The 22,153-nt window shown below is 33.0% G+C and overlaps 3 protein-coding genes and 1 long non-coding RNA gene across 7 annotated transcripts; 2 read left to right on the forward strand and 2 right to left on the reverse strand.

The window, feature by feature from the left end:
* Positions 1-8,698: 8,698 nt before the first annotated feature.
* On the reverse strand, positions 8,699-9,785 carry LOC110669563 (peroxisomal membrane protein 11B). Its single transcript, XM_021831276.2, has one exon. It carries the CDS (start codon positions 9,599-9,601, stop codon positions 8,921-8,923), a length of 681 nt encoding a protein of 226 aa, XP_021686968.1. The 5' UTR covers positions 9,602-9,785; the 3' UTR covers positions 8,699-8,920.
* An 810-nt stretch (positions 9,786-10,595) lies between these two features.
* Positions 10,596-14,425, forward strand: LOC110669666 (uncharacterized). Of its 3 annotated transcripts, none has more exons than XR_009142658.1 (9): positions 10,596-10,968; positions 11,189-11,317; positions 11,421-11,460; positions 12,191-12,266; positions 12,357-12,557; positions 12,855-13,061; positions 13,145-13,550; positions 13,647-13,703; positions 14,170-14,425. XR_009142658.1 is itself a non-coding variant. In XM_021831408.2 (8 exons), the coding sequence occupies exons 1-7, from the start codon at positions 10,926-10,928 to the stop codon at positions 13,505-13,507; spliced, it is 1,059 nt and encodes a 352-aa protein (XP_021687100.2). In that variant the 5' UTR covers positions 10,596-10,925; the 3' UTR covers positions 13,508-13,550; positions 13,647-13,928. The 3 variants fall into 3 exon arrangements, 1 of the variants encoding a protein (XP_021687100.2); XR_009142659.1 differs by having other exon boundaries at positions 14,333-14,425; XM_021831408.2 differs by lacking the exon at positions 14,170-14,425 and having other exon boundaries at positions 13,647-13,928.
* A 425-nt stretch (positions 14,426-14,850) lies between these two features.
* On the forward strand, positions 14,851-16,448 carry LOC131171966 (uncharacterized). The gene is made up of 2 exons (XR_009142660.1): positions 14,851-15,337; positions 16,124-16,448. It is a non-coding gene; the product is annotated as an uncharacterized LOC131171966 (long non-coding RNA).
* On the reverse strand, positions 15,960-21,777 carry LOC110669665 (conserved oligomeric Golgi complex subunit 7). Of its 2 annotated transcripts, none has more exons than XM_021831405.2 (10): positions 21,454-21,776; positions 21,120-21,209; positions 20,925-21,044; positions 20,721-20,822; positions 20,329-20,597; positions 19,608-19,753; positions 18,895-19,093; positions 17,488-18,163; positions 16,929-17,261; positions 15,960-16,366 (listed from the first exon to the last, which is right to left on the reverse strand). In XM_021831405.2, the coding sequence occupies exons 1-10, from the start codon at positions 21,736-21,738 to the stop codon at positions 16,088-16,090; spliced, it is 2,499 nt and encodes an 832-aa protein (XP_021687097.2). In that variant the 5' UTR covers positions 21,739-21,776; the 3' UTR covers positions 15,960-16,087. The 2 variants fall into 2 exon arrangements, with proteins under 2 accessions (XP_021687097.2, XP_057988647.1); XM_058132664.1 differs by lacking the exon at positions 15,960-16,366 and adding an exon at positions 16,755-16,811 and having other exon boundaries at positions 21,454-21,777.
* Between the last annotated feature and the right edge of the window lie 376 nt (positions 21,778-22,153).

Below are 22,153 nucleotides of genomic sequence, written 5' to 3' on the forward strand. Positions count from 1 at the left end.
TAGGATAAATTTTTACCAATTGAAATAAAAATATTTAAAGAAAAAATTAATTTTATTTAAGAGTTAAATATATAATTTTTTTAATAATAATCAATATAATTTAATATTTAATAATATATTATTTAATTTTAAATTTTGAATTAAGTTGATTAATTATTTTTTTATTATATTTAAAATTAGTTTATTTTATTTCATTTACCAAAAAAAATATAAAAAAATTAAAAAAATCATGTCATGATTTTAAATTATTATTATTATTAAAATTCTTAAATTTTAAATATTGAAATGTTTTTAAAAAATAAATATTTAAATTCATAAATATTTTTTAGAATAATTATTCAAATATATATATATATTAATATAATTTTTTAAAAATAATTCACCCTCTTTCAAATCTAACTGAAAATTTAATTAAAAAATATTATTTTTTATAATTATTATTTTAGTATAGGATGATATTTAGAAATTAAAATTAAAAATATTTAAATAAAAAATTAATTTTTAATATGTTAAGTTAATTTATTTATTTATATAAAAATATAAAAATAAAGGTAAAATGAAAAACTGTGCCACATGTCAAATTTGTAAGCCTTCTTATATAGATATATATTATTCTCTAAATCATATAATATGTAGCCATTGACAGAGAAATAGAAAATAAATAAATATAATTACTGAAATTTAATATATATATATATATATATATATATATATATATATATATATATATATATATATATATATATATGCATGTGTACCATTAGTTTTTGTCATTTCATGCGTGTTAACTTTTTTTTTTTTTTTTAATGGCCACTTAGAATTTTTTGGTTCAATTCCATTACACAAAATTTTTTGAAATTCAGTTGAATTCTATATTTACTTGTTTGGTTAAAAAAAAATAAAATTTATGAATTTAATAATAGAAAATTGTTATAATTAAAAGAGTTAATTGCTAAAAAAAATCATGAAGTTTAGTCATTTTAAAAATTAAATCGTAAAGTTTATATAATTATCAATTAAACTCATATCTCAAATTAACTTAATCATAAAAAAAAAATTATTAATATACTTAACGAGAGTTTCACGTCATTTGTCGGGTCATCACTTTACTTCAGAAATCCTAAATTAAGGTTAATTACTAAAAAAAATAATGCAGTTTGCAAATTTTTGCAATTAAATACAAAAATTTATATAATTATCAATTAAATTCTTACGTTTAATTAATGGCTTAAATTGATTAACGGCTAATAAACCGTTAGTATATTTCATCAAATAAGAAATTATAAGCCAAATTCTATTATAATATATAATTGCACTACTCCATTTTAATCAATATACACATTTAAGTTAATATCGACAAAACTTGTTTACTGACATTATACATATGCATAACAGCATTATACATCTCTAAAAACAGAGCAAAATAAAATAAAATCAAATTACTTCTACAATGCACAATCAGCTATTTCTTCAAATAAACTATTTCATTTTTTTTTTTTTGTTAACACTTTAGCTCTATTCTACAAATCATTAATTAGTGTATCATTTTAATCATACTTTTTCAATGAGTAGCATTCATTTCTTAATTATTTTATTGTTAATCTTCCAAAACTCTATAAATTTCTTTTTAAAAGCATTAATTTGTCAAAGCAAATGTGTTAGCAGCTCATTCTATTGCCCATTGCAAGATGGATCAAATTATTAAAAGAAATAACAGTTATCCTCTTGAATCAATTACCTATTAATATAAATTATCAATAAATTTATAAAATACTGTTCCCAATCAAAAATAGTTAAAATAAAAGTCATTATAATTATTTTCAAAGCACCGCATATTAACAGTTCATTGACGTTCGGATTAGCTTGAGACATCAATAAAATGTGATTATTTAATTAGTAATTATGTAAACTTTAGAATTTAATTGTAAAAATTGATAAATTTTAAGTTTTTTTTTTGGCAATTAATCTTAATTTGAGGCTTTTGATGTGGTTTATCTAGTGATGATATGGCAACTATCATTGAATTCTCGTTAAGTATACTAACTGTTTATTAATGGCTAGGTTAATTTAAGGTATCAATAAAATGTGAGATTTAATTAGCAATTATATAATTTTTTTATATTTAATTACAAAAATTAACAAATTTTAGTATTTAATTGTAAAAATTGACAAAATTCAATTTTTTTTTTATATAGTTAACCCTAACTAAAATAAATACCGATCAAATTTAATGAAATTTGAAATAAATTTCACAAAATTTATACAACGACGTTTTTTTTTTATTAAAATGCCCTATCAAAAGATTTTTAATTCGTCTCAATCATTCATCTTTTTATATACTCACATGCTAAAATTATTCAATTTGAAATTTTTATCACTAATGTAATCAATATAATTTATTACACCAAATAAGTAAAATTAATAAATTAATTAAAAAAAGTAAAAGTGGTCCAAATATTTAAGGAAAAATAATGAAGTGCCATTAATATCATCCATAAATTCTTATGAAACATGTGGATTTTTTTTTATATATTTTTCACTATATTGTTAGTTGATTTATATGTTTGTTGATTGTTATAAATTTATTAGGAATAAGATTTTTTTAAATTATGTACAAAAATTATAATTTTTTAATTTTACTCATGAGGATAGTATAGAAAATAAGGACAAATAAATTTTAATTATAGAATTATACTAAACATGAATTATATGGATTTTAATTAAATTCTCTATTTTAAGTTGTGTTATACTAAATAGTAAATAATAAAATTCATTTCAAATGAATTTAAAAATTTTTAGAATTTAACCAAACACAGTGTTAATGGTTACAACTTTTTTGGACCCGCTGTGTATGTATGTTAATTTACGTAGAACAACTGATGTAATATATAGTTTTGATGCAATTCCGATCAAAATTTATGCTTTTATATCTATAATTATATATATATATATATATATATATATATATATATATATATATATATATATATATATATATATATATATATATATATATCACACTTTTAAATTATAAACTTCAACATAATTTTACCGAATCAATAATGTATGTACTTATTCTGCAAGGTTGGGGATTCAAATCTCAAGCAGACTTTAATTTTCTCAATAATAAAATAAAACAAAAAAATTGAAGAAAACACAATTATTTCTGGTAGCCATTTTATCTGTATTCTCCATCGAAACTTAGCAATCATCTTCTTCATCAATCTCGATTCTGTTTCTTCTCTATCTTCTTCCTATTTCTGAAACTCTTAGAATACAAAAATCTATGAACTTGTCCATTGTCTTTAGCCCTCACACTGATAGTGATGATATTTAACTTTGTCTCCCTTCCTCTTTCAAGACAAGGCCTAGCCTTGTGGAACTCATGCCTCCCTCACCCTCCTCAACTCAAGTTTAATGACCTCATCTTTGCTAGTTAGTCGGGCACGGTAACTTGTCCTCAAATCACTTACCCAATAATCGAGTTCGGCCACCATCCTTATCACTAGTGTTGCAACATATTTGCTAAGCCTAGGTAACCAAATAAGTAAAAAAAAAAAAAAAGGAGATTTTGATTGAAAATGCATATTGTAATTGATAAGGAAATTCTGAGGGCCTGGTATTCATTAGAACGAAGTGTTATGCTAGATAAGATGGCTTGAATTGAAGCATCATGGCTAGTGCTGCAAAATCATTCACTGACATATATAAATTCAAGAAGGAAATCACTTAATTAACATCTAACTTTCTTGGAATTTAGGTTAATAAAAAAAAACATTTTGCTTGGATTTGATTTCTTCCAATTCCAAGTTTTCATTGAAATTTGACAATAACAATTCACAAGAGGGTGTGTCCTCATCCATATATAAAATCTCTGTGCCTTGAACTTGCTCTTGTTGATCCAATAGATTAAGAGAGCGAGGGCGAGAAAGTCATATCCTAGTTTCTCTCCATGCTTCTCCAAATTTAGAGAATCGATTGTTAAACTAAAAAATTATTTTAATGGACTCCAGAATTAGCAACCGATTTATAATCGATTATAAAAATTAGTAACTGATTTTCAGTCAGTTATTAAAATTGATTGTTATTTACAATCGATTAATTATTGTTTGCTAATAGCAATCGATTTTTATAACTAATTGTGAATCAGTTGTTAAATTTTTTTACAAAAATTTCCACTAATTTTTTATTTTTTTATTTTTTTGAACAACCAATTTACAAATTAGTTATTAACAGCAATCAATTTCTACAATTAATTTTTTTCTTCATAATTTTTCACCCAATATATATATTTTTTTAAACTTATAACCAATTTTGTGTAACACCCCAAAATTTTAATTTTTATGAGCATTTTGATATTTTAATTTTATTTAAATTTTAGGAATTTTTTTGAGATTTTTCTGATTTTAAAAATCGGGTTCGATTTTCTGAAAATATAAACTTTGGTGAATTTTAAAAATTTATTTAAAGACCACGTGGCAAAACTAAAAATATATTTGGAGTCTACGTATTTTTCTGAGTTTTCTGAAATTTTTTTCGGAATTTTTGGACCTCGTTTTCGGTCCCGAGACAGAGTAAAAATTCAAAATTTTGTATTTCGAATCGAACCGGCCGAATCGAACCGGACCGGATCGGACCGGTCGAATCGGACCGGTCTTCTTCCCTTTTTCTTCCTCCCGCGCGCGACGTTCCCTCTCCCTTTTCTCTCTCTTTTCTCTCTCCTCCCCTCCCCTGCCGCCGGCCAGCCGCCTCCCCTGCGTCCCCACATCGCCTGCGATGCCTCCCAGCTGTCCCAGCCGACCGGCCGCCGCCCCAAACGGCCGGAAACGCGCACGAACGCCCCTCCCCTGCGCGCGCGGCGTTTCGGCTTCTCCGGCCAAAATCCGGCCGATCCGGCCACCAATTGGACCGGGTCTTGTGTCTAAAATCATCTACTCGGCGAGAGCTTTCCATAGACACCAAGAATGCCGAAATCCATCTAGCGGTTTGTCCAATTTTTGCTCGAGAAGTTTTTAGCCCATTTCGATTTTTGGGCTAGATTTCTCGAAAACCGTGAATCCCACGAGAAAACCGAGGCTACCAGCATGCTCCACTCGTCGAGAGCTTCGCGGCGACATAAATTTCGAATTTTTCCGACACCGTTTTTCGATGGGTCCCACGGAACTTCGCAGTGTTTTTCCGAGCATTTAATGAGCTTAGAAAATTCTGAAAAATTTATGTACTAACCCCCGTGTTATGGGCTTCGTGTAGGTATCCTCAATTCGCGGAAATTCAACAGTTGATCGGGTCTGTGAATTTCCGGCCAGACAGACCCGTTACCGAAAAAGTCTCCGAATTAGACCGAGGTTTTGGCTACCCCCCCATTGTCAGGCGTCCCGAGTGCATCCTCGAAGTCGGAATCGGCAAAGGTAAACCCGAACCTTGCTTTTTCGTAATTTTCTAGTGCTTAAATAGGATTAAAAATCCATAAAATATTCGTGGTAGCTTAGAAAATTACGATTCTTTTTGCAATAGCTTAGTAATATTGCTAAGGACATGGGCAAAGTTTTATAATTTTAGAGCTTGTTTGGGCGGTTTTACAAAAATGATCAATAATAAGGACTAAATTGAAATTTTGCGTATTGTGATGGATGATCGATTTGATGGGCCCAGGGAGAAATGTGTGATATGATTGAACTGTGGATATATGGATTTTGAATATAGAAGTGTGTTTTGAGCCATTTTGCAGTTGGGTAGGTCCTAGGTATAGGGAGACTCACGGATTTTCTTACGACTTAGGACGTATTGGTCTTTTTCTTTGTTTGTATTGAGTCAAATTTATTAAATGATTGTAATAAAATTGTCGTGTGAGCGATGACTTTCTTCCTCCGCCACCGCCTCAGTGACCATCGTCAAGTCTGTGAGTAGAATATTAATTTTAATTGTAATTTCGATATTATTATATGTTCAAGCATGCCCATGCATCACTTATATGCATATATTTATGTAATTAAACTCTAGGCACGATTTATGTTGCATTCATAATTGTTGATGTGCCATGGATGTTGTTGTGGTAATTTGGAGCAGTGTGCGTGCGTTGGCGTGCGTGTGATGTGGTGTGGACTATGGATAGGACGGGGTAGTCACGGCTTGAGTAATTCGCTGGGACCCGATCCTTCGAGGGGTAGTCACGGCTTGAGTAATTCGCTGGGACCCTCGATTTGGTTATTAAGTGGAAGTCCGAGCTGAGTAATTACCGGCACCAAAGTTGGATTTAAGAGAGTCAGATAGGATCAGCTCCCATATGTTATGATTGATACTATAGGGTGTATGAGTGCTCCAAATTACCTTTTTGATGTTATGATGTGAAAATGTTGTTGATGTTGTATTTCACTCTACAGGGTGCATTAGTTTTAGATAGTTATAGAGATTATGGTTAAAATTGATATTTTACTATCTGAGTCGAACGCTCACTCCTGTTCAAAAATTTTTACAGGCCACAGGAAGATATTTTTTGAGGTTAACCTGCTTTCTCCCTCGCAGGTCAATTATTACTGTTTGTATAAACTTGTTAAATCTTAGAATTTCCGCATGTGTTAGAAATGTTTATTTGATTTGGGTCTGTAAACTAAATTATTATTTTTGGACCTGTAAACTTAATATTCTATGCATGTTGGATGGATTGGATGAGGGAGCTGAGCTCCCATTTATTTTTATGCTGATGAGTATGTGGAGGGTGAGCTGAGCTCCCCAATGGATTGTTTATTGTGTTTACAGGTCGGGTGAGTCGAAAACTCCCCGTTGGAAAGTCCATTTTATGGCCGGACCCTGTCCGTTTGTTTTCTTGAATTTGGGCCCAAATGGGCCTTAGAGATGGGTTAATGAACAGTTAGGCTTACTACGGGCCTTGGGGGCTTTAGGCTGGCCCAGGTCCTAGTGCCGGTCCGGCCCATAGGTTGGGTCGTGACATTTTGCAACTGATTTTTTCTCTTAAAAAGTTCCCACGCATTTTTTTTATTTTAATTTACAACTGATTTGCGAATCGATTGCTAACAACAACTGATTTCTGCAATCAATTGAAATCGGTTATTATTAATAACTGATTTTATAACAAACTGCGAATTTGTTACGAAATTTTCCTTAAAAAATTTTCGCTCAATTTTTAAAAGAAATTAACAACTAACAATCGGTTGCTAATTCGCTTATATAAAAAACTGCTCATTTTATTTTCTTACTACTCATTTTTCTCTATTTATTCTCTTTTTGTCTCATTTTTTTCATCATTTTTTTATTATCGTCTATTTTATTCATCAAATTTTCTTTTCTTTTTCTTATATATTTTATTCACTATTTTTCTTTCTCATCTTTTTTTTATCATTTATTTTATTCGTCATCTTTTTTTTTTCTTATTTATTTTCTTTATCGTCTTTTTCTTTTTCATCTATTTTTTTTTATCATCTTTTTCTTTCTCATCTATTTTTTTCTTCATATTCTTTTTCTTTTTTATCATTTTTATTTAATTAAATTTTTTGGCATAAAATAAAAATTTTTGTATGAATATATTTTTTGTTAGTAAATTATTTGTAGTACTAATTTTTAGTAATTTTTTGTTTTAATATACATATATATATGGTAATTTTTTTAATAATTTGTCTTATAAATATATTTTTATATTTAATTTTTTGTTAATGTTTTTTATAATAGTTATTATTAGTAAATTTTTTATAATATTTTTATATTAATTTTTAGTGCTATTTTTTATCAATAATTTATTATTTTAGTAAATTTTAAAAATTTTATTTATTTGAATTTTTTTATTTCTTATTTGAAAATTTAATTTTTTTTATAAATTTTTTAAAATTAGTAACCGATTTTTCGGTTACTAAATTAATTGTAAATAACAACTGATTTCTGTTGTTAAATTGATTGCTACTAGCAACTGATAGTTTTTTAGCAAAAATTTTATTTTTTTTTAAGTTTAATTAATTTAGCAACTAATTTGATTGTCAGTTACTATTTATAACTATACTCATTGTAACCAACTGAATCAATTGCTAAATCAATTAGCAACTGATTTTAATAGATTAACAACCAATTCAGTTGATTTTTAATTTTTTTTTTTATCTATGAACTTATATGAGTTATTTTAAAATAAATATATAGTTAATTGACTTTTTTTTTATGAAAACATAAAAAAGCTATTTACATTTTCAAGGCCCAAAACCAACAATTTGCATTTTTCCCCTTCCTGAATTTCTACATAAATACCTTCAATTAAAATAATCTATGCCGCCTAAATTAATTTAGGCAGCCTGTTTTTTTATTTTATTATTTATAGAAAAATTTCACATTTTATAGTGAAATTTTAAAAATAACTGAACTTTTTTTAACAAAATAACTTGAATTTCACCCACTCCCAAAATTTACGGTCAGAGATTGAGAATATGGAGTTCAAGTATCACTCTCCATGCTTATATATATATAAAAAAATGTATCACTCTTCATATTAATTGCTTGAGATAATTTTCTTTTAATATTATATCTACTGGACTAATTTCTATGAAATTTTGAATATTTAAATTAATGATTATATATATATATATATATATATATATATATATATATATATATATATATATTCTTGAAATGAATGCATGTTTAATAAATTATTAGTGTTAATATCAATAAAATGCTACGAGACAAGAAAATTCCTCACATATATCAAGAAAAAAGTATATTATTGGGGAAAAACTAGAAAGTATGCTAGAAGTAAAATTACCCAACCGTAAAGTTGATTCATCATACAATAATTATGGTCATGGATAGTTTAAAGCACAGGCAAATTGCAGAGTTTCGATGGTTGCATGATCAATGAAATACTTCCCTTTCCACTTTCAAGAGCTCACAACGATTTGATTGCAACTGTTGTTAGGATCTTTATCTACGAGGGCCAATTTCTATACCAACCAGCCCATGCAGAGACCAACCCACTGATACCAAGAGTAACAGCATGATTACAAAATGGGTTGGGCTCAATATCCGCCAGTGCGATAATCAAGTCTGCAGTATTCGCAGCTATAGACATGAACCTCATCACTCTGTCTGCTCTAATCTTTCGTATATTGTCTTTCGCTCCCTTGGAATCTTCTTTGGAAGAAACAAGCAGCTTTCTCTCTGCTCTTATTCCCTCTCTGATAATAATAAAATCAGCTATAATGAAAAATATATAGCCAAAAGACTCACCAAACGCTGAGATGAAGCTCATCCTTCTTGCCAATTTTGCGTCCAAGGTTCCGATTCTTGATAACCAAAGAAAGTGGTCAAAAAAGAAATAGACCATTTCTCCTGCATTAGCAAGAACAGCTAGGAACTTAAAAGTCGGGGTTGAGCCAGGGTTCCTTCTCAGGGCATTGAAGCCAGTGAGAAACCTGCCAGTTCTGAAGGCTTTCCTGCTAAGACCCGAGGCAACTTCCCATTGCTTGAATCTCTGTGCAATATCTGGGTGAGTTGCTTCTACACGCCAGTGAACAAGCTTGGACACATACTGGAAAGTCTTGACAAGCTTGTCTATGCCATCTCTCTTTGCCAAGAAGACAACCAGCTTGTCCACTGTGTCATTCATGGTGGAAGGGAGATGTTAATGGTTGATGTTAATCGGTATTGATGATGAGGTTGAGGAAGAGTTCATTTGTCTCTGTGGAGAGTTTGAATACATCCTAAACTAAGGAGGAGAGCCACAGGTGCCTTTTCTTTTGGATAATTCCGAAGCAGAACGTGTGGTTGGACCCCGTTTTGCTCCTTATTACCAGTAGTTCATTTTCCGCTCTTGTTTTATATGTTTTACAATAGCGTTTGTGACCCACTTTGTCTTCATTAGGCGGGCGCGGCGCTTAACAACATTTTTCATCTCAGATTTCACATAATTTATTAATATTTAATAAAATTATTCAATCAACCAAAAGAAATTACTTCTCAAAAAAAAAAAAAAAAGATTTTGAAATATCTAATCTCAATTTTTTTTAGAATTGCATCTAATCTCAATTTGATTAAGCAAGCATTGCGACTTTTAACCTGATCTCCAATCACTATTTTCTTATCTATTAAGTATTTTTTTTTAGTCTTGTATTGTATATTTAAATTTCCACAATGTTTTACACTAATTTTAAGTGTATCGATTGCACTACAACCATGAACATGAAATTGCAATCATGTTTTTTAATCATTGTTCTGAATATTGAATTTATTTCAATTTGTTTACAGTTTTATTTCTCGTCACTTCAAAATCTTTTTACTGATTATTATTTATTGAAAAAAAAATTAAATAAGTTATGTATTTTGAGTCAAGGATTAAATAAGTTTAAAATCAAATTCTGGACAAAATAAAAATATAACTTTTCAATTAAGATTAAAAAATTTTTCTTCAAAAAACACAAATATTATTTTATCTAATTTTTTAAATAATTTTAATATTAAATAAATTTTATTCATCATGTGTTATTTTTTAAAAATTTTATTTTAACTAAAAATAATAAATAATATTTTATTATATAAAGACTTATTGTGTCTTATTTAAAATGTATAAAAATTATTTATTTCAAAATAAAATTTTTAGGTTTATTTAGCTTGCGATCGAAAGTATAGAGAGTTATTTAACATTTTTTTTTGGTTTAGAAGCATTTGTTGCTAAATGAATGTGTCGTTAGCACGGGCCTCAAATTTGATACCCGTTGCGCTAGCGTGGGAAAATTCTGTTCATGAGCCGGAAGCAACCATCAAGCCGAATTCCTCCTAGGGACTACGCAATACTGCTCCAGCTCACCCTTAGCCTGTCGTCTCTCCCTGCGCCTGAGAACCAAACCCTAGCCCTAACCAAAATCTCCAACATTCTAAACCCTAGCTTCTTGTCTTCATAACCTCATTTCCTTTGAAAGCTTCCATTGTCAGCCATGGACCTGCAGCGAGCTATGCTGGACGAACTCATGGGCGCTGGTATTATCCACAAACTCTCTCTCTCTCTCTCTCTCTCTCTCTCTCTCTCTTCACACACTCAAATTGTTGGCTGCTAAAAAATATGCATGATTTGGTATTCCTAGTTATCGTGTTCTGCTGATTAAGATGTTCATTAGTCTATGAGCTTTATTGCTATTGATATATAATCGTCTTTCCTTTTAGATGAATCTTAATGATTTTGGAATGGTGATGTTATCAGATCGTAATTTGACGGAAGAAGAGAAAAAAGAGTATAAGGAGATTACGTGGGATTCTAAGGAGGTCTGTCCATTCTATATGGCTCGATTTTGTCCTCATGACCTCTTTGTTAACACCAAAAGTGATCTAGGTGCGTTCTATCTTCGTTTCCTTCAGATTTACTTAAGTATCTCCGCATGTTTAGAGATTTGAAGATTTTACTGTTGCTTTTTGTTATCTCGTTTCTATGACAGGGCCATGTGCTAGGATTCATGATCCAAAGTTAAAAGAAAGGTATGAGCTTCTTGTTTTGTCATGAAATCGTTTGTGTTTTGTTGTTTTGTTACCGAGTCCATGTTGTAGGTGCTCACTTTGCCTGCAATCAATACTAGGATAGTATTTGCATAATTGTCCTGAGCTTGGGAAATGCTGTTTGTTCTGTCTGTCAATGTTGAGCTTCCTTGGCTCTCTCCTTATGAAAAAAACTTTGTTATCTCGCGATATTCATTGAATGTTTATTGATATAACCATCTTTTGGATTTAAAATTTTCTATTAAATTAGCTTCCTCTTGATATTGGTATTTGGGATTTGTTATTATCTTCTAATTGAATTTGTTTATGGGCATCAAATTAGTTGCATAGTATGTGTAATGAAGGATAAAACTCTAATTTGTGATGCATCCTGTGTATGCTAAGATGTTGTTGATGTTTGTTCATGGGCTGCAGATCTAAAGATGCTGGTAAGATTATTACAAAAATGGGTGAATCATTTGTTGAGTAACAAATTTTTAAATGTCTTGGCCTTTTCTTAATTCACACTCTTTTGATTGTCTGAAGGACATGTTTGAACATAGATCATGTGGTCTTCTAAGCATCTGATCCAGCATTTAACATCTTTAATATTAGAATGATCTTCTGCTTGTGCATATGTTTCTCCATGTGTCTCTGAGTATGGACATATGATATTTTCTAACTGTATTATTCAATCCTATTTAAAGGGTGTCTGATTAATTTCTGACTCTAGCTTTGAGAATTCCCCAAGACACGACAGATATCTACTCAAATTTGAAGCTGAACTTGCTCAGCGTTGTGAGAAATTGGTAGATTCTATGCTCCATTGTCTATTGGTTACATGTTATGGTTGACCTGTAGTACATGCTTTTTCTGTCATGATTCCCCTTTTTTTATAGGTGATGGATTTGGATAGAAGAGTTAGGCGTGGACGAGAACGCCTAGTTCAAGGGGAGGAACCTATGCCACCACCTCCACTGTCAGCTGAAAAGTCTGAACAGTTATCTGTGGTTGAGGAGAAAATAAAGAACCTGCTGGTGCAAGTTGAGTCACTTGGTGAAGCTGGAAAGGTGGATGAAGCTCAAGCTCTTATGAAAAAGGTGCTGCTATTTTAACTGTATCTAGCAACATTCAATATCCTCCATAACCTGGAAAAACAAAATATTATAAAACAATTTAAAAGAAAAGCCAACTTCATTAATTTATGGGAACTTACTAATTACAAGTACTTTGAACTTCAAGAAAATGATAATTTGCTGTTAAGATGCTTTGAGCTCCTACATATTCCTCATTTAAGGTGCAGACTTTGTTTTCCAAAGTGAAAAGGTTCCCAAAATTTTAGCCGTCACTTTATCAATCATGATCAATAATTGTAACTTTTGGAGTTTCTTTTACAGGTGGATGAACTCAATGCTGAGAAGGCCTTGATTCAATTCCAGAGTGATAAATTATTGATGGCTCCACAGGAGAAAAAGATGGCCTTATGTGAAATCTGCGGTTCTTTTCTAGTAGCAAATGATGCTGCAGAGAGGACTCAGTCTCACGTTGTAGGGAAGCAGCACATAGGTTATGGCATGGTCCGAGACTTCATCACAGAGTACAAGGTGAGTTACATTTCCAAGACTGAGTTGCAATTTGGGATCTGTTTTTGTCTTTTTCACTTTACAATGAGGAATACATTTAACAGGCAGCTAAGGAGAAGGCAAAGGAAGAAGAGAGACTAGCTATGGAGAAAGAAGCTGAAGAACAGAGGAAGAAAAGGGAGAAGGAATATGAAAAGAGGAGGTGGAGTGATTCTGATGATATGGACCATTATCATAATAGAGATCAATACAGGGAGAGGGACCGTAATCGTGACCGTGAACGTGATCATAAAAGGTCACGAAAGTGGACTGGTAGAGGTAGTGGGGGTGGAGGAAAGGGAATAGATTGGAGGTCCAGGAGTGGACGAGATAGTGGCAGAGATAGGTACCGTGACCGGAGTAGGTCACCCTCCCCTGTTAGACACAGTCACAGGAGATCCCCTAAAAGTCCAGTTCACCCATATTAAATGGATTGTGTAGATAGATATCAGAGCTTTTAAATTACGTGAGGTAGACTTTTTCAATCTTAAAGTTTTATGACAATGTGTTTTTGGAGTCTCAAGTTCAATCTGAATTGTGGGTAAATTTTTTCTTGCTATCTCACAGCTTTGTTGAGACTATACCTTCCTTTCATCAATATTGATAGAGGAGAAAAGGATTGAGGTAGGTATGACTTGATATTGTTGTAAGTCTTTTATATTCATCTTGGGCTCTGGCTGAATTGAATTTCTTTATGCGATTGTCTCTGGAACATGGTTTTCTGAGTCTAGCGTCCATTTCCTTGTATTGGGGTCATTGATGTCTATTCTGTTCTCATGTATTTAAGAGGACAATCAAATTGTATGCTTGAATGATACTGCTGCTGATGGGGATGATGGTTATGTTTCAGTTTCGAGGTAACACATAATTCTTATTTTTATCATGGCCACTATGGTAGTTTGACTTACCCTATTTATCATAGGTTTAATTTTTCTCTATTCAAGTTGATGTAATATTGTTTTTAACTGCTGCTTCATCCACTAAACAGTGAAAGAAAGTATACAATTCTAAAATCTTGTGGTATTAACCACGTACAACTCAAAATTATTTAACAGGGTGACAATGCTCGATAAATATTTTTTTTTTACAGGATGACCATGCTTGATTTTCATAGTATGATTTCAATGTAGCATGTTATCATGTTGACAATCTACAAGTTATGTATTCTCATTGTTCCTTGACCTGCTGCCTGAACCCATTATTGGGCGGAACACGAATCATTGGGGTGATGCATGGGTTATGCAAATGAACAGGCAGTGAAGACCAATGGACATTCTGTTTTTTAGGGTAACAAGTGTAAAAGCTCCGTACTTCATCTTCATGCAGAAATGGATTTCCTTTTTTTACAGAGTATGTTATTTTTGGAGTCAAAATTTCAAAACCAGGGTCAGACAAATTATAGGTAACTACTTTTCTTTGCAGAGTGATTTCCATAGCATCTTAGCTATTTCTTAAAAGCATAATTGCTTTAATACTGTTTTTTACAATTGCTTGGAAATCTACTTCAGTTGGCTTGGATGCAAGGTTATGCTGCATCACAAAACCTGTAACTTGCAATTTTATGGGTTGCCTGGAGGTAACTTGAACATGCATATTATCTGTCAAATAGCTTGTTTCTATTCCACTTTGCAGGAAAGGCATGTAATCTGGTGAACCTGGATGGCACAGTGGCTGCTGTTAAGCGCATCCCTGATGCTATGATAAGGAATTCAGGGGAAAATATTTTCTAATTTAACTGAGATGTAATGCATTTAAGAACATTTATATGAGCAGATAAGGAATTCAGGGGAAAATATTTTCTAATTTAACTGAGATGTAATGCATTTAAGAACATTTATATGAGCAATTCGCAGCTGGTATTAGTGTTCCATCTGGAATATGCATTCTTTTAGCTGTGTTTTAATGTTGTCATAATGTTATTACTGCATTACCATGCTTTTACTTTGGTCATTTTATGTGGAATATGGTCATGAGGGCAGTTTATGTCATATGCATAAGGGCGTATGATTTCTGTAGTGCAATGATATAGGCTTTGAACTGTTTTGTGTATACGAGGATGGTTGGATTATGAAGGTCCAATGGTCATAGGATCAGGGAATGATGAGGGCCGAAGAGAAGATAAATGGCTTACCTCACAGCGTGGCATGCCAAATCTGCTTTGTTGAAGTTAAACATGACAAGGTAGCATTTTGATGTGCTAGAGCAGAATAATATTTCAGGAAAGTCATAATGTTGCATAGTCAAGGGGAAGAAAAGTGGTAGGTCATCTTACTTTGTCTTAAACTTGATTTTATCTTTCTTGAAGTGCCTATATGTTGTCTTTGGTATTAATTCTTCTCCACCCCATTCACACTCACTAATCAAGCGAAGAAACCTATTCACCCTGTTTTCTCCATTTTCCCAGCAAAGCATAACACTGCCTTGCTATTTCTACTCGCACGCAATCACCCACAAGCCATTCCCCTCATCATTTGTTCCCTTTTCCTTCTTGATCCTCCATAATTTCAACCAATTGTTATGATCTTATATTACTGAGGAAAAAACTTGTTCGGTTCGGTTCATATCAATTAGTATTAGAGCCAATCCCATCTTGGGAGATCTGACACTCAAGAGTAGTGGCCAAATTTTGATGAATTAGGGCTCTCTCGTAAACAGATCACTAAAGTACTTGTAACGATTTGGAAGAAAATTGAGAAATACCAGTTGACATTTTACAATGTTTAGAAGGTAAAGTGCATTCACAATTAAGAATGGTCAGGATTATAACGGTAGGCTACCTATCCTTTGCTAACCCAAAAAGAAAGTAACCTATCCTTTTAACATAAAAAATTTCACAGAGGGCACATAAAAAATGTTTTGTGAGGAGTGTTCTTGCGAGGATTTAGAAGGTTAAAGTGCATTCACAATAAAGAATGGGCAGGATTATAACAGTAACCTATCCTTTTAACATAAAAAATTTCACAGAAAGCACATAAAAAATGTTTTATAAGGAGTGTTATTGCATAATTCTAATCAAAACTGATACGCCGGATTTTACACACCAGATTTGCTGTTGGAAGATCAAGCTGGTTCCCAGCGTCCGATTTCACAAGATGCTTCAGCTGGTCTCTGGGCGTTGAGAGGCATGTGTGGAAAGTTGCCAGGATTGGAGGAATCGGCATTGATAGAGCAGAAAGCACATTACTCAAGTACTCAATATCAGCAGACAGCTGCTGTGCTCCACGATCTGTTATGTACTGAATAGCCCGCAACTGCTCCATGTAAAGAGCGGTGGCACCCTCTGCAACCTAAGACACAGAAGGAACAATTATCCTAGTCAAATTGGCTGTGCTAAATCATTTTCAATAATAGAAATTAAGATGATCATCATGACGTGTTTTCTACTGATTTGAATCCCCAGCTTTAAAGGGATCAATCAACAATATAAAGCTCCATGACTAGACACATGCACACGTTTATCAACCAAAAGGCATTTCTACCGAAATTAACCCATCATTTAAAATTTTTGAGAGGCTGTCTGCTGATTTCTGAGAGAGGAACAAGCTGCATTAATGAGTTTTTTCCTACTCTTTTCATGCACATTTTGCACACTTGTTCCTGCCTTTGAGGAAAGCCAACCATACTAAATACTTTTACCATTTTTTCTGATCATCTCAGTGATACAAACTAAGAAGATTATATACTTTACTGTTACCAGGGTCTCAGCAGCCTGGGCTTGTAGACTTTCAGACTGCATATACGTTCTCTAGTCAGGATTAATGTGGTGTTGGATATCTACTAGTCATTTGCGAGCCAAACGCTAAAAATGAAAAGCAAAACATAATGCTCAAGTGTGCATAGGTTGGTTACCTTGAACATCCACTCAGTTGCGAAAAACTGAGCTTCATCATTGTTGACATCACTGCTAGATATGCCCTCAGCAAGGGGCTCCAACTGCTGGGGCAAAGTAAGAAGATATTCACCAACACTGGTTACATAAGATTGTGGGTAAGCACTAAAGGTTGGAAGAGGGAAAGCACTCTGTTCCTCCATTGAGGACCAAATTGGTAAATGAGACACATCACTGAGGCGTTGCCGTACTTTAGATATTAGCACATCATAGACAAGTTCATTCACAGTGTCAGCAAATGCTGCAACTCTCTGTGATGCTAGTGGAAGTGCGTGAAACCGAGGATCTTTAGACTGCAAGACAATGTAAAATGTCACTTATGATCTAAGCATCATTGAAGCAGTATAGGAAAATGAAAGGGCTTTGCAACCAGTGAAAAAGCATCACTGGCTTGCAAATTTAAATTCAAAAAAAAGAGAATCAGTGCAGGGCAGTCACACTTTAAAGGCCACAACCATGGCCTCTCTCAACTTTCTAGAGAGAGAGAGAGAGGAACACAGAGATTGTAAAGTCATATACCTGATTCAAAAGGTTAAATAGTTTCCGAGCCTTCTCAGGAGCATCAACAAGCCTGACAGTTGCCACATCCAAAGCAGCCCTTCCACCCAAGGATTGTTCCCCATTTCCATCATTTGCAGTAATGTGTGACTGGTTTTGGTCCAAATTGAATCCAAACACTGAAAGAGACAAACTTGTGCTCAGTCTAGCTAGAGTGGCTTTCAAGGAAGCTTCAAAGACAGAGGATCTGCTCGTTAGACAATCTGCAACTGTTAGTATCTGCAAAGCACCCTGGACAATGGACCATTCCTCTTCATTTGACACTGAGTCTATTCTGCGCACATTTTGGCTCCCTTCCTTTTTCTCCAAGATCATGTCCTTCCTTGGATCAATGACATTATCCACTCCACAGACAACTCTCAGTGATTTAAGGGTTTCTTGCAGGAAAGATATGTACTGTAACATGATGTCATCAAGGGCAAGAATTAGTTCATCTGCCTCAGAGCCACCAGTGAAGTTAATGCACCTCTCTACGGCTGCTTCAAGAAGTACGATAACTTGGGGAATAGATTCTTCCATCCTCCGAACTGTTTCACTCAGTTCAATTCCTTGGGCTCCCACACCACGAGTGACAGCTCCCCTTAGGTCAACCCCTGCAATCTCAGAAGACAGGATGGCACGTTCCATCTGACCATACCTGCAAAACATTTAGTCCTTTGTGAACTAGTGGAAAACCAGTATGAATTCTTGGTTTATAATCAAGAAAGAGAAAAAACAGGCAGATAAAAAATTAACTGAACTCAAATGAGAAGCCTCAGGATGGGCATCCAGTATGCGAACCTTTAGACAATCCAACTAAAAACAGACAAAAACATACAACCACATTTAATTATGATATCAGAACACTGAACAGATCAACCTGCAAAGTTTTCCTATGTAATGGCCAAAACATTGAACAATTCAACGACAGTGATAAGGGTCATGGAAAGTCCATGGTAGGTGACAGCTGCATTCTTCACTATTAAGCTAAATATAATGCATAAAAAAAAAGAAGCTAAATATAAAGAATTAGTCGTTAAGACAGATTATTACAAGTTTACAGAGAGAACTGAGACGCTTTACAAACCAATGAGAACTATATAACAGATTTATGCATGCAAAAGCAGGTGCAAAATTGTGCACTTACTAATTGTCTTGGTGGTATGTGACAGAAAGACTACATTCACATTTATGTTTCCCATATTTGATACCACTCCATTCCTGTATACTATGCAAACAAACAAAAATTGCTGGCCATCACTAAAGAAGGTGCATCACTAATTCTTCTTCAAATTAAACTAATATTGAGGCAAAGTTTTAATGACATGCACTCTCTGCGAAATCAACTAATCAAAAGGAAGCATCTAATTTCTGTTTGCAGTTGGTCACCTCTGTTTAAATGATTCATAAGGAAGGTTAACTGCCTTCAGTGTGTCCAATAAAACTCGGAGATCAGATTCTGAATATAGGTGCTGAATATTCCTTGCAAATGTCCCCATCATGTTGTGCAATTCAATAAGGGCCTCAAGATGCTTAGTCTGAATCTTGATACCCTTTGGCATATCTCCAGATAAAATATCTAATATGCCTAAGCAAAGAAGCACAAGGATACAATAATCAAGATTCAATAGCTCAAAACATATATTCAAATTAACTAGAATGGTAAATGAAAACAAATTGCAATACTGCAAGTGTAAAATGTAAAATTGTGTATAAAACTTACAGCAAACATTATACACTCAACAACACTAGAATTACAACACAAATAAAAAAGAACTCGTGACCCAACCCCACCAACAGATATGTTTTTCACTTCATTGTGACAGCATTGACAATTTAACCAGTCATATGAATGTGCATAAAATTTTCAAGGAAAGTTTGTCCAACCATCCTTCCACATTATATTACTGATCATCTGGTCATCAGATAAATGAGAATTATAAGTATGAACTATAGTGCTTTTTCAGATAAATGAAATGGAGAATTTTGCCTAAATCAGCACTAAAAATCATGTAGCAGCAATATTAAATGAAAATTACAAGGTCTACTGGCATTACATAATGCAGAATGATATGATTATCATAACGGATGTGAAATTAAACCTTTTGCAAGCGCTTTTGTTTCAGGAACAACATCTCCAGTGGCAAGATTGATACGGGAAACAAAGCTAGCCCCTACAGCTTGCATTGTCTCAATTAGTAGTTTTGGTACAAGAATTTTATAATCATCAGGAAAAGCAACCATACACCTGCAATTGCATTCAACAACAAGAATTAATAAAACTGAGAAGGCATTGATATATCATCAGAGGCGACAAAAATTTTTAGGACAATATGTGCCAATTTCTATATCTATTCTGAAGATACCATATTTAAGCAGCTTGACAAACATAATAGGAATGAGAGTGAACTAGAATCAAATATATTCTTAGAGTCACATAGTATTTTCATTACATAAATGATTGATTTAAAAAACCAGGTTCTAGCACCAAGCAGCCATCTGTTCTTTAATTCACTATCAGATATTTCACACGCTAATCCATATATCACTAAAACATGCCAAAATAATGACATTTACCATATTTTTTTGAGCCAGAGTAATTGACACCACTTTTTTTCAATAACTTTTATCCAGGTCTCTTGTTTAGTGATAGCATACAACAATTTCAACATTTGTTTCGGAGAATAATACTGATAGCAGCCTGGGTCACGTGATTTTCTGACATTTTTGAGGTTGAGAAATGCATTACTATTGCTTTTATCTCTTTGGATAGACAAACTCTAAGAATCAAATATTATGGAAAAGGCAAAATGTAAACGATACCACTTCCATTCTTGCTCAAGATAAAGCAGCAACTCATCATAGAAACTTGGCAACCAACTTGAGAATGAAATCATAGGCAAGTCATTATTGCCTGATAGCCTTTCTAATTCATTCTTCTCACCCGCAAACTTACTAGCTCGTTGTCTAGAGTCATAATCTTCCCAGAGCTGCTTTATGGGTTCTAGGTGAACTTTCGTATAATGCATCTCCAGAGACTTGAATCTCCCAATTCGAATGAGAATTCCCCGCAAATCTTGGGCAGCATCAATCTGTGTTATTGTAAATGGTCGAGCACACAAAACAATTTACAATGTATTCATACAAAGAAGAGAAAAGCACAAGGGATTGAAAGCAACCAACGGCCAAACCAGATTTCACAAGAGTAATATGACCTTGCGATTTGACAATGCATCTGTTAGACGAGGCTGTACCATTGCATCCAGCCTACTTTCTAATACCTCAAGTTGCTTCCTAATGTTAGCAAATTCAGCAACCTAAAACACAGAGTTAATCCAAAATAAATAAACAAAACTACAATACTTGATGAATAAACAAACACAATGCATGCAAGAATATACAATCATATAAATTATTACCTCTCCAACAGCAGACAAGCAATGCCTCATGTTGGCCAAGGTTTCTGCAGCTCGCGGAAGATCACCACTGGCAAATACATCCTCTACAGTCGAACTTAATTGAGTTAAGCCAGCAGCATCCTGTTGTCACCAAATGCAAACAGTTAGAAGCAAATCATTATATGAATTCAATTCAGGTTATTAGCAACAATTCACCTGCAAAGTCTCATAAGCGGTTTCCATTCTTTGTTTGACGGTATCAACTTTAGAAAGTGCAGCTATAGATTCCGCCGAGGATCCCTCAGCCTGAAGAAGAAAGCAAATCAATTGATAATATCTCATTTAGGCCCATTAGTGAACGAATTCTCCTATACACACAAGACATTGAATCTCAAAGTTCTAATTTATCAGATTTTAATTGTATCTATTTCCACGATAAGGAACTTAAGTCTTTTCTTTGGACGCATTTATAGTCACTAACCAAACTAAATCCATCCAACATGAAAATCAAAATACTGCACATATCTCCATTAAACAATACAGCGCTAACCTTCTTGAGCTTCTGGAGGATTGCAGAAATGGAATTGCGAAGGGAGACGGCATCATCACGGAGGCGAATGACATCGCGAGTGGCACGCGGGACGCGGAGGAGGGAAGCTGCGCTCTGCTCTTCGAGAGAGGCGGCGATCTCCTCTGACACCATTTGAAGCTTCATTTCGAGATCCACCAGGTGCTTGTCCAGAGATTCCTGTGGATGGCGAGTCTGGCAAGCTGAATTGATCCATTTCTTCGGATCGAATTTCTCGTCCGAGAAGGGACCTAGATCCAGCATCATCTTCACTTAGTTTCTTTTTGGAGCAAATGGAGTAAAATCAAGTTCAAATTTATATAGGAATGCAATTTTAAATTCAATATTGTGTACAATTAATTAAAATAATAAATTCCTTTAAAATAAAATTTAATATAAATATTTAATTCTTTTTTAAAAAATTAAATATATAATTACAAATTATTATTTTAATACTTACATAAGATTAAATTTATAATAACCACAACTGCAATGAAATTAAAATGTTTGGGATTTTAACTATTTGAAGGAATTTATTTGTTTAATATTTAATTTTATGGATTTCTATAAAGTTAACTCTAATCTATGATTTAATCTTATTAAAGATAGCAATGTATTAAAAATTATAAAAATTAAAAAAATTAAAAATTTATTAAAGATATATTTGGTAAAAAAAATAACA

This window comes from Hevea brasiliensis, chromosome 13 (genome assembly GCF_030052815.1).
Source record: "Hevea brasiliensis isolate MT/VB/25A 57/8 chromosome 13, ASM3005281v1, whole genome shotgun sequence".
Classification (NCBI taxonomy): Eukaryota; Viridiplantae; Streptophyta; class Magnoliopsida; order Malpighiales; family Euphorbiaceae; genus Hevea; species Hevea brasiliensis.